At 35.0% G+C, this 23,932-nt stretch overlaps 1 protein-coding gene across 1 annotated transcript; it reads left to right on the top strand.

Moving 5' to 3' along the window:
* The first annotated feature begins 303 nt into the window (after nt 1-303).
* On the top strand, nt 304-23,142 carry LOC137396438 (UBX domain-containing protein 1-like). Its single transcript, XM_068082720.1, has 11 exons — nt 304-433; nt 1,835-1,888; nt 1,973-2,064; nt 2,955-3,042; nt 7,466-7,597; nt 8,469-8,588; nt 9,242-9,313; nt 15,028-15,082; nt 19,187-19,297; nt 22,216-22,396; nt 22,550-23,142. The coding sequence occupies exons 1-11, from the start codon at nt 381-383 to the stop codon at nt 22,588-22,590; spliced, it is 999 nt and encodes a 332-aa protein (XP_067938821.1). The 5' UTR covers nt 304-380; the 3' UTR covers nt 22,591-23,142.
* The last annotated feature ends 790 nt before the right edge of the window (nt 23,143-23,932 follow it).

Raw genomic sequence — 23,932 nt, 5'->3', positions numbered from 1 at the left:
CAGCAAGAGCACCAAATGTAGATTTTAGCTATAAAAAGCTTTGTGTAAATATTAACGTCAAAAGACAGTTTGCAGATACCTTATGGCAAAGATAATAAAAAATTTTTTAGTTTATTTGCATTAAGTTTTTTATCTAATAACAGTAAAGCAGAAATGTTAAATTTTAATATAAAAGCTAAAATGATATTTTGGTATAATTTAATTTATGTTTTGCTTGGATGTAAACTGCGTAGGTAAATTAACACCTACATACAAACTCAGTCACTTGTTTGCTTTTTGCATTTTGTAATTGTACAACTTTTTGTAGCGAGCATAGTTTTGCTGATTCTAGCTATAAACTTTTTCCATTCGAATGATTCCCAGCTTTATTGTCGTACACAATGCCATCCAATGTTGATATACTGGTTGATATGGGATTTCCACAAAATCGAGCGTAAGTATTGCAAGCAAACCCAGTAAACCATTCTTAAATGTAATCTTCAACACTTTAATGCGAGACGATATGAAATCATGCTTACATACGATAGCAGCACTATATTATTCTCCAATCTATGTTACTGCGGTCATTACAAACATGTTTAACAGAGCGAGTATTGGATTTATTTTAGTTTGGATTCCATCCCTAGTTTTATTTTAGAGTTAAATAGCATGAACTCATATCAAAAGTTGCCTAGAAGGGTAACAAGGCCCTGGCCATGACAAGAAGAGGTATTTTTAACACTTCCTGTCAGACCAAACTGATTGCTTTTAAAACAGTTGTGAGGCCAATTTTTGAATATGCCTGTGAGGTGTGGTCGCCATATAATACGTCCTTAATAGATATGCTACAAACTATCCAGAGGCGTGCCATTGGATGGATTTTCAGACCAGGGCAATCAGAAAATGCCACTAGCTGTATGAAAGAGCATTCTATAGATACACTTGAGGCTTGTCGACAGGAGTTCAATAAAAATTTTTTTTGAAAAAGTTGAATCTGGTCAATATGACATTGACATAAATGATTATATCTCTGTTAATAAATCATATTCTACCCAAAAAGGTACTGTCGCTCCTCACTTTCGCTTGAACCGATTCAAGTTATCATTTTATAATAGAATTAGAGTTTTATTAGATGGACTAATGCAACCGCCATCATAGTAAATTGTGAATAGTTCCTTGCTTCATTTTAGTGAGAAAAAGGAAGGCCAAAAGGGAAAAGTAAAACTAATTTTTTTATTTTATTTATTTATTTTTATTTTGGTAAATTTATATACATGTATTGCCCACGGGTGTAATAGATCATCCTGTATATATATATATAATTTATTTATTTGGAGTTGATACAACGATGCCTCAACAAATAAAGTACTGTGGGCCCAGCGCCTCGACTAGCTGCAGTGCTACTGCGCATGTGGGTCTCATCATGCCTCAACGAGTAGGAACTAAGCTTTCATTTATTTTGTTTGACTTAATCAATATTATAATTATATCTTCATTTTTGCTTAATGTTTGCTTCCACTATTGATGAAAAGAAATACATACACATACTGCGATTTTATGTAGAAAATTATTCTTCCAATATTTGAACATTGATGCCCGATTGAAAATTTTGAGATTAAATTTGTATATCAGATCTCGTAATGAAACAAATAGGTTGTTATTATATAATCATCGAAATGCAATGTAATCTTATGGGTTTTGAGATTATGATGTTTGCTTGTAGCAATTCATGTTTGCAGTCCAGTTAGTTTTTTGACAATACCATGGCATCAGTTTACATAGTTTTGCCATTAAACAAACCCATGTTCAGGATGAGGCAGCTTCTCCTATGTAATGTGACTTATAATGCTTACAGAGAGAAAGCTCTTGCTAGGACCAATTATAAAGGCGTGCAGGAGGCAATGGATTGGTATGTTTTATACCTTTTTTATTCATGAGTTCTCATTGTTCTACTCGGTGTAATACGAACTTACTCATGTCCTTGACCTTGCAGGCTACTAAGCCACTCAGATGATGCCGACATAGATGAGCCTGTCGATGCTCCTAAAGGAAATGTACTGAATCCTGATGCATTCGTCTATCATGGTTTGAAATATTTTTTACGCATCTAATTATGTTTTGTTAGCTTTGTGTCAATGTTTTATTCGTCCCTATAGCATTAAAATGAAACATTTTCAATAGTTACATGGTCAGAGATTGGGAAGGTATAACTCGCGTTATTCATTTGAAATTTAAAAACAAACTTTGCATTAAGCTAAATCACACTAGTGGTGATCAGTCACACCAAGTTGCCATGATCTTCAACTGCTAGTGTATTTAGTTATAAGTTTATCAAATGTTTCAGCAGTTAAAACTTTGATGTGCTAAATCACCAACATTCTGCCCACTCAAGCTATTTGTAATCCATGAAGTCTGGCTCTTACATTTTCTTAGACTGAAGGTTGCAGCCAAGTATTAAGATTGCTTGGATGAAGCCAAAAAAGCAGAACACACTGAAAAAGCTTTTGTTAAAGAGTATGAAATGGCTTCTAGAGCTTTCTAATCAATATTTGCGAACTAGAAATGTATTCAAGTTGCCTGGTAGGTAAACATCTGAGGTATGTTCAGTAACAATTGTTTTTTCTTGGCTGTTAGTGCCATTTTTGAGAGGTACAAATAAAATATTGTTCACGATGCTATAAATATTTTTCAAAGGGTATCATCCTCCCTTAGACACTACGTTTCTCTATTGCTTCAGTTATGGCCAACTATGGAGGAATACAATGGTTTGACATGTTGACTACCGTTAGCCAGAGTGAGATACTCCCTGGCTAGTTGCATGAGGTCAACCGGGTGCATGTGCAAAGATAACTCCGTCTTTAGTCATCATTCAGATATTTTTAGCTCGGCAGCAGCGGCCATTATAGTTATTAGGTTGTGTCACTAGAGTACTTGTTTCAATGTTTTTACTAGCCTTTGTTTCCCTTGCTTTCAAGAACCTAGTGAGGAGGGAACATCAACCGCCTCCACCCCACAGCAGTCAGAAGAACCTGAAGCTGCGGCACAATCATTTAAGTGTGAAGAGTAAGTGAGCTGTTTCCTCTTTTCATTTTGTTATTTCTCTGTTATGCTGTTTTCCCATTATGCTGTTCCCCCGTTATGCTGTTTCCCTGTTATGCCGTTTCCCCGTTATGCCGTTTCCCCGTTATGTCGTTTCCCCGTTATGCCGTTTCCCCGTTATGCCGTTTCCCCGTTATGCCGTTTCCCCGTTATGCCGTTTCCCCGTTATGCCGTTTCCCCGTTATGCCGTTTCTCCATTATGCCGTTTCCCCATTATGCTGTTTTTTCATGGTCTAGTATTTACTATGGAGTTCAATTGTGTGAACTTGGCGTATATAGGTCAGTTATATAGGTCAGTTCAATCTTTAGTCTGCAGAAGGTGTTACAGTTTTTAACGAGAAAGTTAAAACCCTAAACAGATTCGTAGGTCTTTACAATTCTATGATCAGCTGTTGAATGTGCCTGGGGAACTCTGCATCAGACTGCTCTGAATATTCTTTCAGATAATAATATCCTAAGTGGACCAACAAAGTTTTAAAAACTATGAGTCCTGGTGGTGGCACAGAAAATAAAAATTTCAAAAATTAAGATTTGATTAGAGGTGTTCAAGTACTTTGATATCCCATAAAAATTGAGCAGTATCTTTAATTGTAATTTTGAAACAACCTGTAAATTATTCCCCATATAATTCATAGGTATGGCCTCCAAGTAATCACTGTAATTACACAGCAGATTTCAACTTTTTAACATATATCTAAGGATGGGAAAGTTGTTCAGTCTTAAAGACGGACCATGAAAACATTACAATTAGTAGCTTTTTATTTATAATTTATTTAGAAAACTATTTTTAGATTTGGTTTTTTTGTCATTTTTCAACACTCAAAAGCTATATAAATTTATATTATTATTAAATTTATATACAAATTTGAACTTTATAAACTTTGTCATATTTTTAAAGCCTCTAAAATAGGAAGTTCTCCATTTTTTTAAACAAATTTAAGTAAACTTGATTAAAAAACCAGCAACTTTAAAATACTGTAATGGCAATGTAATGTAAGGATGGATAACAAACAGAAATGGACTCCAGTTTTATTACAGAGTGGCCCAAGGATATTATACTCAATAACCCCCAAATATGTGGGTAGCAAATATTGTTTTCACTAATGATTTTAAGGTTCTGTTCAACTATGTTCAGGTGAAACACTCTGTTAACACCATGTTAAGGTGAAACAATCTGTTAACACCATGTTAAGGTGAAACAATATGTTAACACCATGTTGTTAACATCGTGTTGTTAAGCAGGTTCTTTTTACATAAATCAACACATGTCGAGTCATCTAGAGCTTTAGTTGTCTCGTAACTGGCTATATTGCTCATGCATATATAGCCGTGGCTCGTGAAACAATTACGGTTTCTACCAGTCATTTGATGATGTGGGTTCTTAAATGTTTCAACGAGTCGCTGTCTGCTACTGGAGTAGAGAGAATTCGACTCCTACTAAAATATTCATTTTTTCAAGTGCGAACTCCGCGTTTGGTGGGTTTTCATAAACTAGCTCCAGTTACACAGAGTAAAAGTACATCTGATGCCCTTTAAACTCTCAATGCTAATTTCTTTTTATTGTTTAGAACTTGTTTCTTGGTGATTGGAGCCAATATTTTATAAAACAGTAAATATACTAAGTTTTATAAAATATTGGATAATAAATATATGTAGGTCTTTGAAATAACCCCAATTGCATCAAATTTTAAACATAAAAAACTGTAAAAATATGATTTGTGACGCATTGCTGTTTATTAAACCCTGGGAAGTTTGAAACTGAAAGCCAGTTGTGCGTTTAATTGGATAAACCTGGCAGATCAGTCAGTCCATTTCACTCCAAATGTTTGTTATAGTAGCATGATATTATTTATTTTATTAATTATTGGTTAACATAAATTGAACTGCAGCCATCATTATTATTTAAACAAGTTCCTTATATCTCATCTCTTCTCTCTCGTTTCTGTTTAGCTGATCCGTATTAAGGTTAGAAGGCACCCTCGGAGAGACCCCCCATCTATATATAGTGTTACAAACTTACAAATGTCATATTCTGGTGTAGTTTTTTTAGACAAATCTAATGGTATACTTGGTTTGTTCACCAGACAAACGGTTCCCATTTTATGAGTCAGAATGTAGTTTCGAAGTCATGTTTCTCATGCAAAATATCTGGATGAAAGTCTAAGTGTACCCACTTTAAAAGTGGTTATTATAGTGCCAAACAGTGTATATCATGACAATATGGGAGCAGAATTTTCAATTACAACTTTTTTTCAGGTAAAAAGAGACAAAAAGTCATATATGCGAAATCAGGTTGGAGTTTGGATCGTGGGTTGGACCCCGTACACAGAGAAGAAACATTCTGAGACCATAAAAACATCAGTTAGGTTTCAAGGATTGGCCATACAAAATTTCAAGTCGATATCTTTAAAATTGACAAAATGACAGCGTTTTAAAGATTGAAAACACTGACAAAAAGCCAATAATGAGAAAATGTTGCCTAAAGTTTGGGAATAGAAAACGGATGATTTCTTTACAGTTATGGGCAGCTGGATTGTCTCATACACTTTTAAAATCCTCCACTTGAATATGTATTATTAAAACCTTCCACTTGAATATGTATTATCATCTGGTGCAGCTGACCTTCTGTTTGCCTTCCTAGCAGCAATTACCACAGGTTCAGCTGCCTTGTTTCTACGTACCACCCGGCAGCGATCAATATCTCGGGCATATTGTCTCTGGAAGTGGCCACCATTCAGTCCAAGTTATAAGTGTTTTAAAGTAGTTTGACATACTTTTTAGTAGCAGCAATGGAAAGAGCACACTTGAATTATATAGGAAACATGTTTTTCTTGAAAATAATTTTTTTTGAAAAAAATACTATTTTGAGGGTGCCTTCTAACCTTAATAAATCACACTTGGTCATTGTGTCTGTCTGTTTATCTGCGAAACCGCTACCTGTTTTTACATTTTTTGGCTGATTTCATCTAAATTTCACACGCATATGTTCCGTGCCTTCCACCGGGTTACTAGAATACAGTCAAACATGGATAACTCGGCCACGGATATTTCGAACACATTGTTAACTTGAACAGATTCTTTGGTCCGTTCATACGCAATGATAAATTGCTTGAGATAACTCGAACTTAACATCATTAACTCGAACGGTTTTTTTGCCGAAGGAACAAACTTTGGTTGTTATTTATGTAAATTCCTTCGGATTAAAACAAACTTTGGTTTGTTTCAATCCGAAGGAATTTACATTAGTCGCGGAGCTACGACTACTCTGCCTTCCTAGCGAGTAAAGCGCTCCTTATATGTATATTGTGTACATACATTTTCCCCGTACCGTATAAAGGAATTGATTAGGAAATCGTATAAAACCTGATTAATGGGGTCGCTAACACGTCGGCTGAGTTACGACCAAACTAAAAACGTAACAAAGTATTAGCGATAAAAATTTAATAAAGATCGACACAACATGCAAAAATGCATATTGTAAGAGTGATTATATGCGAATATATAAGGATAACACACCTTTTTACAGACTACACTCGATAGATTTTTTAAATGAAACAACTGATCCGATGTAAATCATGCGATTTTGGATTGGTCGTAAATGTTTACTCGTGTGAAGTTTTAAAAATTATCCGAAAATTTAGATATTTTTCTATCAGCTGAGATTTGTTTGTAGTTTCAGGTGATGTGACTGCCAGGATGTTTTAAGATTAAAATTGGCAAAATTGATCTCTGTTTAAACGCTCAGAAGAAAAAAGATGGGTCTTATTCTCCGAGTATTTTAACGGCGATCAAGTTTTGCCAATTTTAATTTGAAAACCTCATGGCATTACATCACCTAAAACAACAAACAAATCTCAAGTGACAGAAAAATATCCATTCCTAATAAATAATTTTAGAACTTTACATGAGAGGCTCTATAACTTGCAACAAGCAATCTATGATTTTGCTTTATACATAGTTTGTATATGTACATTTATCTTCTGTTAAATACATGCACTTGTGACAGTGCTCTGATAACTTGAACGCTCTAATAACTCGAACACTTTCGCTCGGTCCCGTGAAGTTCGAGTTATCCATGTTTGACTGTATTTGGTTTCAAAACCTAATCTGCTCCCTGACAACCAGCCGCTTGCTCACCCACCTGCTGGATATCCGTAAGCAAATGAAAGAAATTAAAGTGGTGTGCCATAAATACTTCACTTGAGCATTCAAGGTGTTCAAATGCAGTTCTGGTTGTTGTCAGTGTACTGAGACATTTCTCAGCCGATCTCTATTGCCTTGCTATCTAGAATATCCTAGATACAGCTGCATTAGTCTAGCATTATTCTAAAGGATGAAAGACAAGCTGAGATATGAAATCACGTTATATGGTGGGTGGTCATTGCAGTTGTGGGAAGCAACTTAAATCAGGAGATGCTGTCCAACTCCATGCTGCTAAAACTGGGCACTCTAACTTCGCAGAGTCAACAGAAGAAGTGAAGCCTTTGACAGCTGAAGAAAAACAACGACAGTTGTCTTTGTAAGTCACTAGCAGGTGTCTGCATAAGTCACTAGCAGGTGGCTGCGTAAGTCACTAGCAGGTGTCTGCGTAAGTCACTAGCAGGTTTCTGCGTAAGTCATTAGCAGGTGTCTGCGTAAGTCACTAGCAGGTGTCTGCGTAAATTACTAGCAACTGTCCTTGTCTGTATAGCAGACCAGAAGCACGTATCAATGTAAGTGTACAATTGAAAGTGTAGTTATTATTAATCAAATACATTGAATTGTTTAATGTTCAGTAGAAGGTACACTCCTAATTTTTAAAGACTGCGCAGTCAGTGTTTTTGGTTTTTAAAATCTGGTCTTTCGACAGTTGAACTGTTAGATAAAGAAGAGAATACTCGGTTTCTTTATTCTGTCAAACAAGGTAACATAACTCTTTAAAAGCTGTTTAGGGAGCTCAAGCTCCATTTCTTTTTAATCGCTGTTTCCATGGCGCGGTAATCCGCAAATTTGCATCCATCCGCAAGATGGCAAAAATAGGCGAGCTAAGCAAGTTTTGTCACTCCCAATTCTTTACCGAATGTTTCATGTTTGTGAAGATGGAAACGGCACCCTCCGCAAGAAAAGAGATGCGCACGAACAAGCTATTCCATTTTAAATATTTTTGCACATTTTATTTCTTATTTCAATTTGAGCAGTTCCAAATGCATCGCTATTAGCTCTGGCATAGAAATTCTTAACTTTTTTACAAAAGCACCCAAATTAGTCCGCAACATTCCAATGTCCATTGAAACACTTATCACATGGTAACTCGACGTGTGCACAACCCCAAATCCTTGTCATTAATATAACGAATCTAATAATTTAGGTCGGTTTTATATTTGTTTAAGCTGATATCGTTTTGTGTGTAGACTACAAGAAAAGCTCACTAAAAAAAGGCAAGAAAGGGAAGCAAAAGAAAAAGAAGAAGCAAAGGCTAAAGAGAAGATTAGGAGAGCTCAGGGAAAAGACATCACAACTGCCAAGCTTGAGTACGTGAGTTGAATGTGCCAATCGAGCCTCTTAAAATTAAAAGTTGATGAGCAATAGCCAATAGGCATTACTGGCTATCGACCAATCAGAAAGTTCATTACGCGATTTGGAAATTGGATCAATGCCTACAGTTATTAGTTTTTTTTATCAATACCTACAGTTATTAGTTATTTGATTAATACTTACAGTTATTAGTTATTTGATCAATACCTACAGTTATTAATTATTTGATCAATACCTACAGTTATTAGTTATTTGATCAATACTTACAATTATTAGTTATTTGATCAATACCTACAGTTGTTAATTATTTGATCAATACCTACAGTTATTAATTTTTTGATCAATACCTACAGCTATTAGTTGTTTTTTAGCAATGAACTAATAAAACTGAAATAAGGGGCCTAGTTTGATTTTTCTGTAATAGTCTAAGATTTCACTAGTAAATACATTTAAAGTTCTGTCCACTGCGCCAATTTTAAAGCTATCTATAAGCTTCAATGCTATAAGCTATTTGGTGCAAGCTTTTTTACAACTACTGAAAGCTATATATGTTTCTAACTTTAAACCCATCCTGTTTCAAATGTCTATCTGCTCCTGTCGAAACCTGTTGACACATCTCACAAATAAAAGTATCAATGAATTTGACCAGGATGGAACAGAAAGAGATTCGTTTACTTGCTGAGCAGAAAAAACGGGAAAAGGCAGAGGAACGAGCAGCAAAGTGAGTAATATGCAGTTTTTCGCAGACTGTTGATGTTTAGGGGTTATGCAGGTGTGTATATTATAGGGGTTATACAGTTGGTGTGTGTTTAGGGGTTACACAACTGGTGTATGCGCAGGGTTACACAGTTGATATATGTTTAGTGGTTACGCAGTTGATATATGTTTAGTGGTTACACAGTTGATATATGTTTAGTGGTTACACAGTTGATATATGTTTAGGGTTACACAGTTGATATATGTTTAGTGGTTACACAGTTAATATATGTTTAGGGTTACACAGTTGATATATGTTTAGTGGTTACACAGTTAATATATGTTTAGTGGTTACACAGTTGATATATGTTTAGTGGTTACACAGTTGATATATGTTTAGGGGTTACACAGTTGATGTATGTTTAGTGGTTACACAGTTAATATATGTTTAGTGGTTACACAGTTGATATATGTTTAGTGGTTACACAGTTGATATATGTTTAGTGGTTACACAGTTGATATATGTTTAGTGGTTACACAGTTGATATATGTTTAGGGTTACACAGTTGATATATGTTTAGTGGTTACACAGTTAATATATGTTTAGGGTTACACAGTTGATATATGTTTAGGGGTTACACAGTTGATATATGTTTAGTGGTTACACAGTTGATGTGTGTTTAGTGGTTACACAGTTGATGTGTGTTTAGTGGTTACACAGTTGATATATGTTTAGGGTTACACAGTTGATATATGTTTAGTGGTTACACAGTTGATATATGTTTAGGGGTTACACAGTTGATATATGTTTAGTGGTTACACAGTTGATATATGTTTAGGGGTTACACAGTTGATATATGTTTAGTGGTTACACAGTTGATGTGTGTTTAGTGGTTACACAGTTGATATATGTTTAGGGTTACACAGTTGATATATGTTTAGGGGTTACACAGTTGATATATGTTTAGGGGTTACACAGTTGATGTATGTTTAGGGGTTACACAGTTGATATATGTTTAGTGGTTACACAGTTTATGTATGTTTAGTGGTTACACAGTTGATATATGTTTAGGGGTTACACAGTTGATGTATGTTTAGTGGTTACACAGTTGATATATGTTTAGTGGTTACACAGTTGATATATGTTTAGGCGTTACACAGTTGATGTATGTTTAGTGGTTACACAGTTAATATATGTTTAGGGGTTACACAGTTACTATATGTTTAGGGGTTACACAGTTGATGTATGTTTAGGGGTTACACAGTTGATATATGTTTAGGGGTTACACAGTAAATATATGCTTAGTGGTTACACAGTTGATATATGTTTAGTGGTTACACAGTTGATATATGTTTAGTGGTTACACAGTTAATATATGTTTAGGGGTTACACAGTTGATATATGTTTAGTGGTTACACAGTTTATATATGTTTAGGGGTTACACAGTAAATATATGCTTAGTGGTTACACAGTTGATATATGTTTAGTGGTTACACAGTTGATATATGTTTAGTGGTTACACAGTTGATATATGTTTAGTGGTTACACAGTTGATATATGTTTAGGGTTACACAGTTGATATATGTTTAGGGTTACACAGTTTATATATGCTTAGTGGTTACACAGTTGATATATGTTTAGGGTTACGCAGTTGATATATGTTTAGGGTTACGCAGTTGATATATGTTTAGGGGTTACACAGTTGATATATGTTTAGTGGTTACACAGTTGATATATGTTTAGTGGTTACACAGTTGATATATGTTTAGGGGTTACACAGTTGATATGTGTTTAGGGGTTACACAGTTGATATATGTTTAGGGGTTACACAGTTGATATATGTTTAGTGGTTACACAGTTGATGTATGTTTAGGGGTTACACAGTTGATATATGTTTAGTGGTTACACAGTTGATGTATGTTTAGGGGTTACACAGTTGATATATGTTTAGGGGTTACACAGTTGATATGTGTTTAGGGGTTACACAGTTGATATATGTTTAGGGGTTACACAGTTGATATATGTTTAGGGGTTACACAGTTGATATATGTTTAGGGGTTACACAGTTGATATATGTTTAGGGGTTACACAGTTGATATATGTTTAGGGGTTACACAGTTAATATATGTTTAGGGGTTACACAGTTGATATATGTTTAGGGGTTACACAGTTGATGTGTGTTTAGGGGTTACACAGTTGATATATGTTTAGTGGTTACACAGTTTATGTATGTTTAGGGGTTACACAGTTGATGTATGTTTAGGGGTTACACAGTTGATATATGTTTAGGGGTTACACAGTTGATATATGTTTAGGGGTTACACAGTTGATATATGTTTAGTGGTTACACAGTTGATATATGTTTAGGGGTTACACAGGTGATATATGTTTAGGGGTTACACAGTTTATGTATGTTTAGGGGTTACACAGTTGATATATATTTTTAGTGGTTACACAGTTGATATATGTTTAGGGGTTACACAGTTGATGTATGTTTAGGGGTTACACAGTTGATGTATGTTTAGGGGTTACACAGTTGATATATGTTTAGTGGTTACACAGTTTATGTATTTTTAGGGGTTACACAGTTGATATATGTTTAGGGGTTACACAGTTGATATATGTTTAGGGGTTACACAGTTTATGTATGTTTAGGGGTTACACAGTTGATATATGTTTAGTGGTTACACAGTTGATATATGTTTAGGGGTTACACAGTTGATGTATGTTTAGTGGTTACACAGTTGATGTATGTTTAGGGGTTACATAGTTGATATATGTTTAGTGGTTACACAGTTGATATATGTTTAGGGGTTACACAGTTGCTATATGTTTAGTGGTTACACAGTTGATGTGTGTTCAGTGGTTACACAGTTGATATATGTTTAGGGTTACACAGTTGATATATGTTTAGGGGTTACACAGTTGATATATGTTTAGGGGTTACACAGTTAATATATGTTTAGGGTTACACAGTTGATATATGTTTAGGGGTTACACAGTTGATGTATGTTTAGTGGTTACACAGTTGATATATGTTTAGGGGTTACACAGTTGATATATGTTTAGGGGTTACACAGTTGATGTATGTTTAGGGGTTACACAGTTGATATATGTTTAGTGGTCACACAGTTGATGTGTGTTTAGTGGTTACACAGTTGATATATGTTTAGTGGTTACACAGTTGATATATGTTTAGGGGTTACACAGTTGTATATGTTTAGTGGTTACACAGTTGATATATGTTTAGGGGTTACACAGTTGATATATGTTTAGTGGTTACACAGTTGATATATGTTTAGTGGTTACACAGTTGATGTGTGTTTAGGGGTTACACAGTTGATATATGTTTAGGGATTACACAGTTGATATATGTTTAGGGGTTACACAGTTGATATATGTTTAGTGGTTACACAGTTGATATATGTTTAGTGGTTACACAGTTGATATATGTTTAGGGTTACACAGTTGATATGTGTTTAGTGGTTACACAGTTGATATATGTTTAGTGGTTACACAGTTGATGTGTGTTTAGTGGTTACACAGTTGATATATGTTTAGTGGTTACACAGTTGATATATGTTTAGGGGTTACACAGTTGATATATGTTTAGTGGTTACACAGTTGATATATGTTTAGTGGTTACACAGTTGATGTGTGTTTAGGGGTTACACAGTTGATATATGTTTAGGGATTACACAGTTGATGTATGTTTAGTGGTTACACAGTTGATATATGTTTAGTGGTTACACAGTTGATATGTGTTTAGTGGTTACACAGTTGATATATGTTTAGGGTTACACAGTTGATATATGTTTAGTGGTTACACAGTTGATATATGTTTAGAGGTTACACAGTTGATGTGTGTTTAGTGGTTACACAGTTGATATATGTTTAGTGGTTACACAGTTGATATATGTTTAGGGGTTACACAGTTGATATATGTTTAGGGGTTACACAGTTGATATATGTTTAGTGGTTACACAGTTGATATATGTTTAGTGGTTACACAGTTGATATATGTTTAGTGGTTACACAGTTGATATATGTTTTGGGTTACACAGTTGATATATGTTTAGTGGTTACACAGTTGATATATGTTTAGGGGTTACACAGTTGATATATGTTTAGTGGTTACACAGTTGATGTATGTTTAGGGGTTACACAGTTGATATATGTTTAGTGGTTACACAGTTGATATATGTTTAGTGGTTACACAGTTGATATATGTTTAGGGGTTACACAGTTGATATATGTTTAGGGGTTACACAGTTGATATATGTTTAGGCATTACACAGTTGATATATGTTTAGGGGTTACACAGTTGATATATGTTTAGTGGTTACACAGTTTATGTATGTTTAGTGGTTACACAGTTGATATATGTTTAGTGGTTACACAGTTGATATATGTTTAGTGGTTACACAGTTGATGTATGTTTAGTGGTTACACAGTTAATATATGTTTAGGGATTACACAGTTGATATATGTTTAGTGGTTACACAGTTGATATATGTTTAGTGGTTACACAGTTGATATATGTTTAGGGTTACACAGTTGATATATGTTTAGTGGTTACACAGTTAATATATGTTTAGGGTTACACAGTTGATATATGTTTAGTGGTTACACAGTTGATATATGTTTAGTGGTTACACAGTTGATGTATGTTTAGTGGTTACACAGTTGATATATGTTTAGGGGTTACACAGTTGATATATGTTTAGGGGTTACACTGTTGATATATGTTTAGGGGTTACACAGTTGATATATGTTTAGTGGTTACACAGTTTATGTATGTTTAGTGGTTACACAGTTGATATTTGTTTAGTGGTTACACAGTTGATATATGTTTAGGGGTTACACAGTTGATGTATGTTCAGTGGTTACACAGTTGATATATGTTTAGTGGTTACACAGCTGATATATGTTTAGGCGTTACACAGTTGATGTATGTTTAGTGGTTACACAGTTAATATATGTTTAGGGGTTACACAGTTAATATATGTTTAGGGTTACACAGTTGATATATGTTTAGTGGTTACACAGTTGATATATGTTTAGGGGTTACACAGTTGATATATGTTTAGGGGTTACACAGTTGATATATGTTTAGGCATTACACAGTTGATATATGTTTAGGGGTTACACAGTTGATATATGTTTAGTGGTTACACAGTTTATGTATGTTTAGTGGTTACACAGTTGATGTATGTTTAGTGGTTACACAGTTAATATATGTTTAGGGGTTACACAGTTACTATATGTTTAGGGTTACACAGTTGATATATGTTTAGTGGTTACACAGTTGATATATGTTTAGTGGTTACACAGTTAATATATGTTTAGGGGTTACACAGTTGATATATGTTTAGGGGTTACACAGTTGATATATGTTTAGGGGTTACACAGTTGATGTATGTTTAGGGGTTACACAGTTGATATATGTTTAGGGGTTACACAGTTGATATATGTTTAGTGGTTACACAGTTGATATATGTTTAGGGTTACACAGTTGATATATGTTTAGGGGTTACACAGTTGATATATGTTTAGGGGTTACACAGTTGATATATGTTTAGGGGTTACACAGTTGATATATGTTTAGTGGTTATACAGTTGATATATGTTTAGGGGTTACACAGTTGATATATGTTTAGGGGTTACACAGTTGATATATGTTTAGGGATTACACAGTAGATGTGTATTTGGTGGTTATACAGTTAATATATGTTTAGGCAGAAGGCATTGGATGATATACGTAGAGACAAGGAGGCAAGAGTAGCTGCTCGGGTATGTTTTGAATTATAATGCTGTCTCTTTTGTTTGATGAAAAAATTATTAAATGTAGGGATTGATTGCCTATTGGTCAGTGAAATTTGATATTGTCACGAGCTGACTGGAGTTATTTTCAGCTGCACGAAGATCTTTGTTATTTGTGACTACACTTATTTTCCAGGAACTTGACGGTTGACTTGCAACAAACTTTGTATTACATTTATTTGGTATCAAAAGGTTCACCATGTTTTACTCTGCTGTGTTGTAGGTTCAAAATATGATTACATGAAAATGTGATTACAAGCTCTTGTAAGCTCAAAAACGAACAGTTAAAAAAAGCGGCCGTAGGTTGGAATCCCTTATTTTAATGACGCATTCAACGTGAAATGGTTAGTGTTTTGACACATGAGGTTATCATGTGAAATGAAAGGCCAATAAAGGGCTCAATATAAAATGTCTCGTAGCAATAGTTTATGACAAACACTTCGGGTTCTACTGGAAAGCCTGTATCAAATATAGGCGCTCGCTACTTTACAGTTTTGCTTCAGTTTGGTCTAATCATCTAGTTGTAATCTGATCATGTGACCCATACTTCCTGCTAAATGGCGCGAACAATGTCTGCAGAATTTATTGACTATCGCAGGTGACCAACAGGCTCGTCATGTTTATCAGAGGATGATAAAGCCCCTTCGAGCTGTTAAAAAATTAACCTGATTTGTAGGCTAGGTTTTGAGATATCAGTGCTTAAAGTGACAGCATTACAATGATAATGAAATAGATGCGTAAGGGCAATAGTCTTACTGAACTAAAGGGCAATGGTTTTATTGAACGCGTGAAGTATATTTGTGAAAATATCTCGACGAATGAGGTCACATGAAAGTGTAAACAGAAGCACATTGCGTTCAACTACGTCACATTTGAGCCGTTATGAGAGGGATTCCAACCTATGGCATTTTCGTGATGGCTGCGATTATTTGTTCGTTTTTGAGCTTTTAAGAGCTTGTAATCACATTTCCGCATACAGTCATACTTCAACTTACGGGCTTAATGCGTTCCGAGACTGAACTCGTATGTCAATTTACTCGCATGTTGGTGCAATTTATTTATATATAGAACAATTAAATATATTTTGATTGGTTTCCATACTCTAAAAAAAACAAATAAAACACTCAAAACAAGATATTGTAACAGAAAGAACATGTTGGTTATTGTTCTTACGTACTACATGCTTTCAAAAAGCAACAAATAAAAAATAATGCAAGGAAATGTGATTAATTAAAATGTAAAATTAAATACATACAATAGCAGTTAACACTCGCATTTGCCAGGGAGGGAGATATAAGTTATCCTTCGTTACTACAGTTGACTTTGATAAATTTGGATTTTATCAAAGTGTTAAAAGACAAACTTAGAAGAAATCTAAAAGCTAACTTTCATTTTCAACTTAACGTAATTAAAATTTCTTCGGCGTTCATAGTTTGAAGTTTCTCGCTGGTTAGCGAGAAATTTTTCCTTTTTTTCGCTTTCATGACTAGCCGGCCGTTTTAAGATAAACCTATCTAAGGACGTTTGCCTTTGTCGCCCTTGCAACATGTTGTGATTAGGACGAACACAGGTGTCGTCACAAATGGTTAATGCACGACCACTAGCCAGCTTGTCCGAATGTCTATTTTTATAATTTTGATAGATAGCACTGGCCTTTTCAAATAGCGTCGTTTCAGTTACGCTCTCACCGGCCAATGGTTTATCTTTTATCCAATGCCTGAGCGGTCTCTCTATCAGCGGCGGTGAAGATCGCCGCGCCGTTTAGAAACTATGGTTAGTCCTTTTGCGAGCTAAATGCCCTGAATATAATCCTTATGTTTGATAATTGTGGATGTATTTCTGTCATATTGCTGAGCTAGCTCAATCATGCATACACATTTCGCATATTTTTCAATATTTTTTCCGTTTAATATCAATTGTTATCATTTGCTTTTTCTTTGTATTATCTTTCATTTTACTGGCAAACTTTTGGTCTACGCACAGTACGTTTAATTCACATAATTTTGCACAAAAAATCGTGCACAAAAAACACGGTACAACAGTATAACCTGAGCAGTTGAAAAATACAGAATGATGCTGTTGTCATAAAACACCTCTGGCATACTGGGCAACTGACTCAAGTGCTCGTATCTCAAACATGGCTCGTATGTTAGTGCTAAAACGTGCTTGAAAGCTGGCTCGTATCTCAAGTTTCTCGTACGTTGGAGCACTCGTAAGTTGAAGTATTACTGTATTTTGGACCTACGGCACAGTGGAGTAAGACATGGTGAACCTTTTGGTACCAAATACCTGTAATGTGACTTTTGTTGCAAGTCAACCGTTAAGACTGGTTATGCTTTGTGTGAAAATTAATATATTAATTAGAAGTTATAAGAATTAGAAGTTCATATTGATCAGAAGTTATATTTCGATGTCGTCTCGAAAGCATTAACGTTCAAATACCTTGAGCTACACTTTTCATCTCGTGATACCATTTTAGATGGGCTGAAGCATGACTCAAAGATATTTAATGTTATGTCAGAATGGTGGAAAAACAGCAACCTTAATTTTACTTTTCCAAAACTAGATGTAGACTTGACTGGTTCTTTCTGAAATGGTTCATTTAACTGGCTAAAGATTCTTCAAGCACTTTTAGCTGACAAACTGAAAAGTTTCGTTTTTAGTTTTTGGTTCTTAGAAATCAAATGATTTAAATCAGGATTTATTAATCATGAGTTTTTTGTGAAAAATAACGCTATGTTTTGATTTTATAATTGTTTTGAAAAGATTAGTCTTTACAACTATATTGTTTTGATTATTTAACAAATTTATTAACACTTCTCTGTCGTGTTATTAACACTTCTCTGTCATGTTATTAACACTTCTCTGTCATGTTATTAACACTTCTCTGTCATGTTAATAACACTTCTCTGTCATTTTATTAACACTTCTCTGTCATGTTATTAACACTTCTCTGTCATGTTATTAACACTTCTCTGTCATTTTATTAACACTTCTCTGTCATGAATTAGCAAGTGTGATGGAGATAATCGACTACAAGTGTAGTACAGTGCTATAGAAGGACTATCGAAGTTAGGACTTATGAGTTTATTTAGTAAATCTCAGAGCAGGATTAATTCTGAAGTAGCAACTGTAACTGGTACAGTTTTCTTTCACTTCTTTGTTTAGTGAATTACATTATCACATCAAACTCTTTACTGCAATCAGCTCAAATGCTTCAAAAGAGTGTTCTCTCTCTACCTTTGGTTTTGTACATTCAAAAATAGGAAGAGAAGTAACCGGTATAAACGAGCGAACTGATGTTTATATTTCGCATGATCAACAGCATTGAACACAAGTGCTCAAATATTTCATAGCATTCTTTTGTCTTCATGCTCTCATTCGTACTGCTCATTCGTACTTTGTGTGAAACAGCTAGTAGCTCCACTCCATTAACTTACACGTAGGTTACACATTATAATATTATATGACTGTTGAGTGTGAGAAAGATAAGAATCTATCAAACTAAAGCATGTAGGTCACTAATACTAAAAATGGGCTCACCAGAATTCTGGTGTCCTGTGTAATGCTATGCACAGACAATTTGAAGGAGCAAATATGGGCAGAAAAATAAAATTTAACCCAAAAAATCGCATAAATCTATTCAAGTCAAGAAACTCTGATTTTTGGTTATATTCTTTAAAAAAACCAATTTTGTCTGGTTAAACCCTGGCTAGAAATGATTAAGTCCATGAATTTTGGTCCCATATAAATAATGTACGGAAGCGGAGAATAGACGTATATTTCATATCAATGACCGACCTGAAAAGTTTAGTTTTTTAGTGTTAATGTTGTCCCAGAAGTAGAAGTTGGTCTCCTTTCTGTCATTTTAGCCAAGGATTTACTAAAACTCTGATAAACATAAACAGCCAGGCAAATCAGATTACTATTACCAGTGGTCATGCAATTCCGTTATTGTCGTAGTCATGCTCCTGCATACATAGAACAATGATATTCCTTGTATATACATGTAGTTCAGCAACAATATACTTTTATACTGTTAGTCTCTTTTATGTGTAGTCAGTTGATTTACAGGCAGCTGCCAAAGGGCAAGTACAGAGTCAGCCAGCAGCAGCCGTCGTAGCCCCAGCCGCTGCCAGCAGCACCCCCGTAGCGAAGAAAGAGTACACAGAGTGTAGATTACAGGTGAGGGTGTTGTTGACATCATTTGAACCAATCCGATAAAAGTGAAACTAGAGGCAGCATGAGCTCTGCTCTTTTAACATTATTCTCTCACCTAGATTACTTTGCATTAGGATTTTAATTATAAGAATGGATTGATAATAGCATCGTAAGTTTAAAATCTATTAGTTGTTGTACGGAGTTGTCCGCTCGTGAAGCTCAGTGATGAAATAACTTATCTGTAGAATTTGATTCTATTACTATGCAGACACATATTAATTGTAGCAGTTTGCTGCACTATATCCTAATAGGTAGCATGTTATCTGATACTACATAATATAACTTGAAAATATTAGAATGGTGTAGGGCTCTATTTAACTGAATATGGAACATGGTGTAGGGCTCTATTTAACTGAATATGAAACATGGTGTAGGGCTCTATTTAACTGAATATGGAACATCATAACTTAACCCAGAGGATAAGCTGTAGCATTTTATGCTGTCTTTTTTGTTCCATTTCTACGTTTTTCATGTTAACTTCCACATGGTTAGGTTTATTGTTCATCTGGTAGTGTTAATATTTTTCCTTTATTTGGCTTTTCAATTCTCAGACAAGTCCGGTGTTGTTTTTACTTCTGCTCAAGTCACACTCGTCTCGGCTCAATAATTCTAAAGCTTGAAAGGTAGGAAGCACTGTGCTATGTGATTTGAGATCCAAGTTATCAGGAACAACTGGGTACACATGTGCTGGTTCACTAAACCAGCACATGTGTTTGCACCAGGGTTTCAAGAAATATTAATTGTTAAACATACAAGTTCATCTGTTCAACTGATCGTAACCTGAGGTTTGAGATCCTGAGGCTATTGATTGTATTTAGTTTCAACTTTAATAATGTTGCAAGTTTCTGATTAGTTTTCTGGTTACCATCGGAGCTCTTATCAATGTTACCATCAGAGCTCTTATCAATGTTACCATCAGAGCTCTTATCAATGTTACCATCAGAGCTCTTATCAATGTTACCATCAGAGCTCTTATCAATGTTACCATCAGAGCTCTTATCAATGTTACCATCAGAGCTCTTATCAATGTTACCATCAGAGCTCTTATCAATGTTACCATCGGAGCTCTTATCAATGTTACCATCGGAGCTCTTATCAATGTTACCATCGGAGCTCTTATCAATGTTACCATCAGAGCTCTTATCGATGTTACCATCAGAGCTCTTATCGATGTTACCATCGGAGCTCTTATCGATGTTACCATCAGAGCTCTTATCGATGTTACCATCAGAGCTCTTATCGATGTTACCATCAGAGCTCTTATCGATGTTACCATCAGAGCTCTTATCGATGTTACCATCAGAGCTCTTATCGATGTTACCATCAGAGCTCTTATCGATGTTACCATCAGAGCTCTTATCGATGTTACCATCAGAGCTCTTATCAATGTTACCATCAGAGCTCTTATCGATGTTACCGAATCATCCCACGACCAAACGAGCGGAGCGGATGTTTGAGAGTTTTATGATAAATGCATGTGCACACAACTCACGAAAATTATTCATCAACAACGTCGCAAACCCTTGTACCGAAATCTCATCAACAAATTTAACCATTTTTGTGTAGAGTCGTTTAAGTATAATAATGATACAAAACACATAAAAACATATTTAAATATGTTACCAAGTCTTTGAAAATTGTCGACATATTCCTAAACCTTACCCATCTGATCGGATTATACACAAATAGATTAATTTGGCCGAAAATCGTTATTAAAACTTGCCAAGCCTTGCTTTTATCAAAATTAAGACCGGCAAACGAACCGCCGAGCGACAGAGAATAGAACCATTAAGTCGTGCGCATTTCACGAAAGAATAACGTGCACATTTCACCAGTCTATAGCATTGGCGAATTGCCGAAGGTTTTTGTAATTAACGTAGAAGTACTGAAATCGTTTCTTTTTTGCCGATTTCAAAGTAACTGACATTTTGGAAACTTTTGAGTACTTTGGTATTCCAACTGATGACCAAATCAGTGAAAGTAAAGAAAATGACGATGATATTTTTTTCTAACGATTCTTAGGAGATTATTACAATATTTAATTATAAGTTTGGATGACTATTGAAGTGTTATAGTCACACTAACAACATCGATGATGGGCAATATGTTACTGTTATTATTTTTTTCTAAATAGTTTTGTTAAATAGATTTTCTAAAAATCTATATAAATATCACAACTTCTTAATATTGTTAGCTATGGCGTTTTGAAATGTAAACAAAATTGTGCATTGGTTTTCTATTATTACTGTATAATTACTATATTAATAATATTGGTTATTCTAATAATATCAGTGCTTTTTACTTCTAATATTGCATTTCTCCTATTGCAGGGGGAGAGATATAAACATATAATCTTTTCCTTTCATTATTGCTGTTTGTTGTATATAATAACACCCACACCCAGTACATTACAGCTACCATTGCAGTTATCCTATTGCACTGCAGTGCCATTTGACTGTTAATATTGCATTTATCAACCATCAGTACCCTTTCTTTTTTCCAATATCACTTTGGTCGTGGGCTGTATGAAAGGGGAATTTCTAGTTTTAATAATTATTGTTGGATTAGCCAATCATATTTTAGCATTCATTTAATAATCACAGCTTAGCTAAATCTCATTATAGAAAAAAAAATGTTTGAATTGTCTGCATAGCCTTTGGTAAACTGACAACTGATGTATAACTGGTAGGGGGGGGGGTGTGAAACTGAACAGTTTGTCTACAATTACGCAGTTATTTTAGCATACCTATCGTAAGTATAGGAAGCAATTTATTTGAATCATAACTTTTGCTTTCGATGCTCCTCTTCTGTGAGTGTGCTACCATAGAAATGGTTGAACTAGAGTGCACACCTTTTTTATTAATTGGTTCCATTGCTGTTAGATTCGCCTGTCCAATGGCCAGCCGATCACACAGACATTTAAAGCGAATGAGACGCTGGCAGCAGTGCGACTCTATACGAGTCTCAGCAGCGGTGAAGCGCCGGGAGACTTTACCTTCATGACGACCTTTCCTCGTCGAGTCTACACCGAGGAAGATATGGAGGCGCCTCTTTCTAGTCTAGGTGGGTGGCCTTTAATTTTTATGGGTGGACAACTCCTTTTTTAATCTATCAAGTGTGATTCTTTACAGTAAGTCAGTTGGCCACTCGTGTTACGCATCAGTATGACCTCGACATTGCTGTTTTTATCTTATCATGCTGGTTCCTTTGCTTCAGGTCTGGTCCCGTCAGCGGTACTCATGGTCAGCAAGAAATAAGTGAAGTTCCAGCCTTCAGTGAACCGATGTTATTTTATGTGTGGTCTCTCACTTTTTCACATTGATTATTCAGGATCAATAGCCAAGATGAACTTGAAACTCATGTCTAGACACGTGTTTATCTGCTCTTTGCTATATTGTTAATATAGACATTAATGTTAATTATATATTTAAATTGAAGTACTTGCCACTCCATCACATATCCTTAGATTAGACATAGATTAGATCCGATCTAATACTTTCAATAAAGCGATTATAGTTTTTATTCTCAAGCTCCTTGCTTGTTACAGTAATAGTAGTAATGTAGTATATTAAATAGACAACTAATATTCATGCATAGTAATCTGACATGCGTTCAAGAGACAACAACTACTCATAATTGGTGCTTGTTTGTCAGCTCCTTTCAGTCATGTGACAGCAAGAACAGCTGAATATATTAATGAGCTTACACAGCTTTGTAACATAGTAAGGTATAATATATTAATGTGGGTTTGATAACAAAGGCATAATAAAATATTGTCCTTTACGGTATGGATAGTCTATTTTTATCTATCAGTTGTCTTCCCTTCATTGTTTATCAAGTTGCGATACTATTTGAATACTGGCTGGCTATTTGGTCGCTAGGAAATCATTCCTCCTAAATATAGGTAACCTATGAATAAATACATTGGCAGATGACCTTCTCTGTTGGCACTCCTGCTAGCAATCCATGCAAATCTCTAACTTGCCAAGATCTTTATCTCATATTTGGGAGTGATTCATTCATAACACTCGAGTGTTAAAATCTCTATGGAGCCGATGGTGACCATGGCTAATTACTCCTTACATCTTTAAACATGGCTTCTTCCGACCCCTTCCTTAAGATAACCAATATAAGGTGCATGAATTATATATTAGTCTTCAGTTTGCGGATGACTTTGACTAAAAAATTGGAATACCATCTTCCACTGTTATAGGGGGAAAGGTTCAAAGGTCATGAGGAACATAAGTATTATTCTATATGTGGTATTTCCACGTGGTTGCACTGTGACTGTCACCACTTTCAATCACTTGTTCCGCGTGTCAGCTGTGTTTCTGACTAATTGGGCCGACTGTTAACACTTTGAAGCCTGGGACCAAGAAAATTTTGGGAGTTGTTTTTCATCTTATCCTATGCCTGAGTAGACGCGGCTGCGTAGTTTTGCTTTGTTTTTCCGTAGTTTGGTTTATGTAGTTTATGTAAGATTACGATATTTTGGTCAATTTTTATGTGTTACGTTGTGTAATACGTTTTGAATAAAATTCCAAAGTTTGAAGTGGATTAAACTGTTAGTTCTTGAGATATAGTCCAAATACCGAAAGC

The sequence above is a fragment of the Watersipora subatra genome, chromosome 5 (genome assembly GCF_963576615.1).
Source record: "Watersipora subatra chromosome 5, tzWatSuba1.1, whole genome shotgun sequence".
NCBI classification, from domain to species: domain Eukaryota; kingdom Metazoa; phylum Bryozoa; class Gymnolaemata; order Cheilostomatida; family Watersiporidae; genus Watersipora; species Watersipora subatra.
Note: the sequence above shows the minus strand (reverse complement) of the source record. Positions and strands in the feature narration are given on the sequence as shown.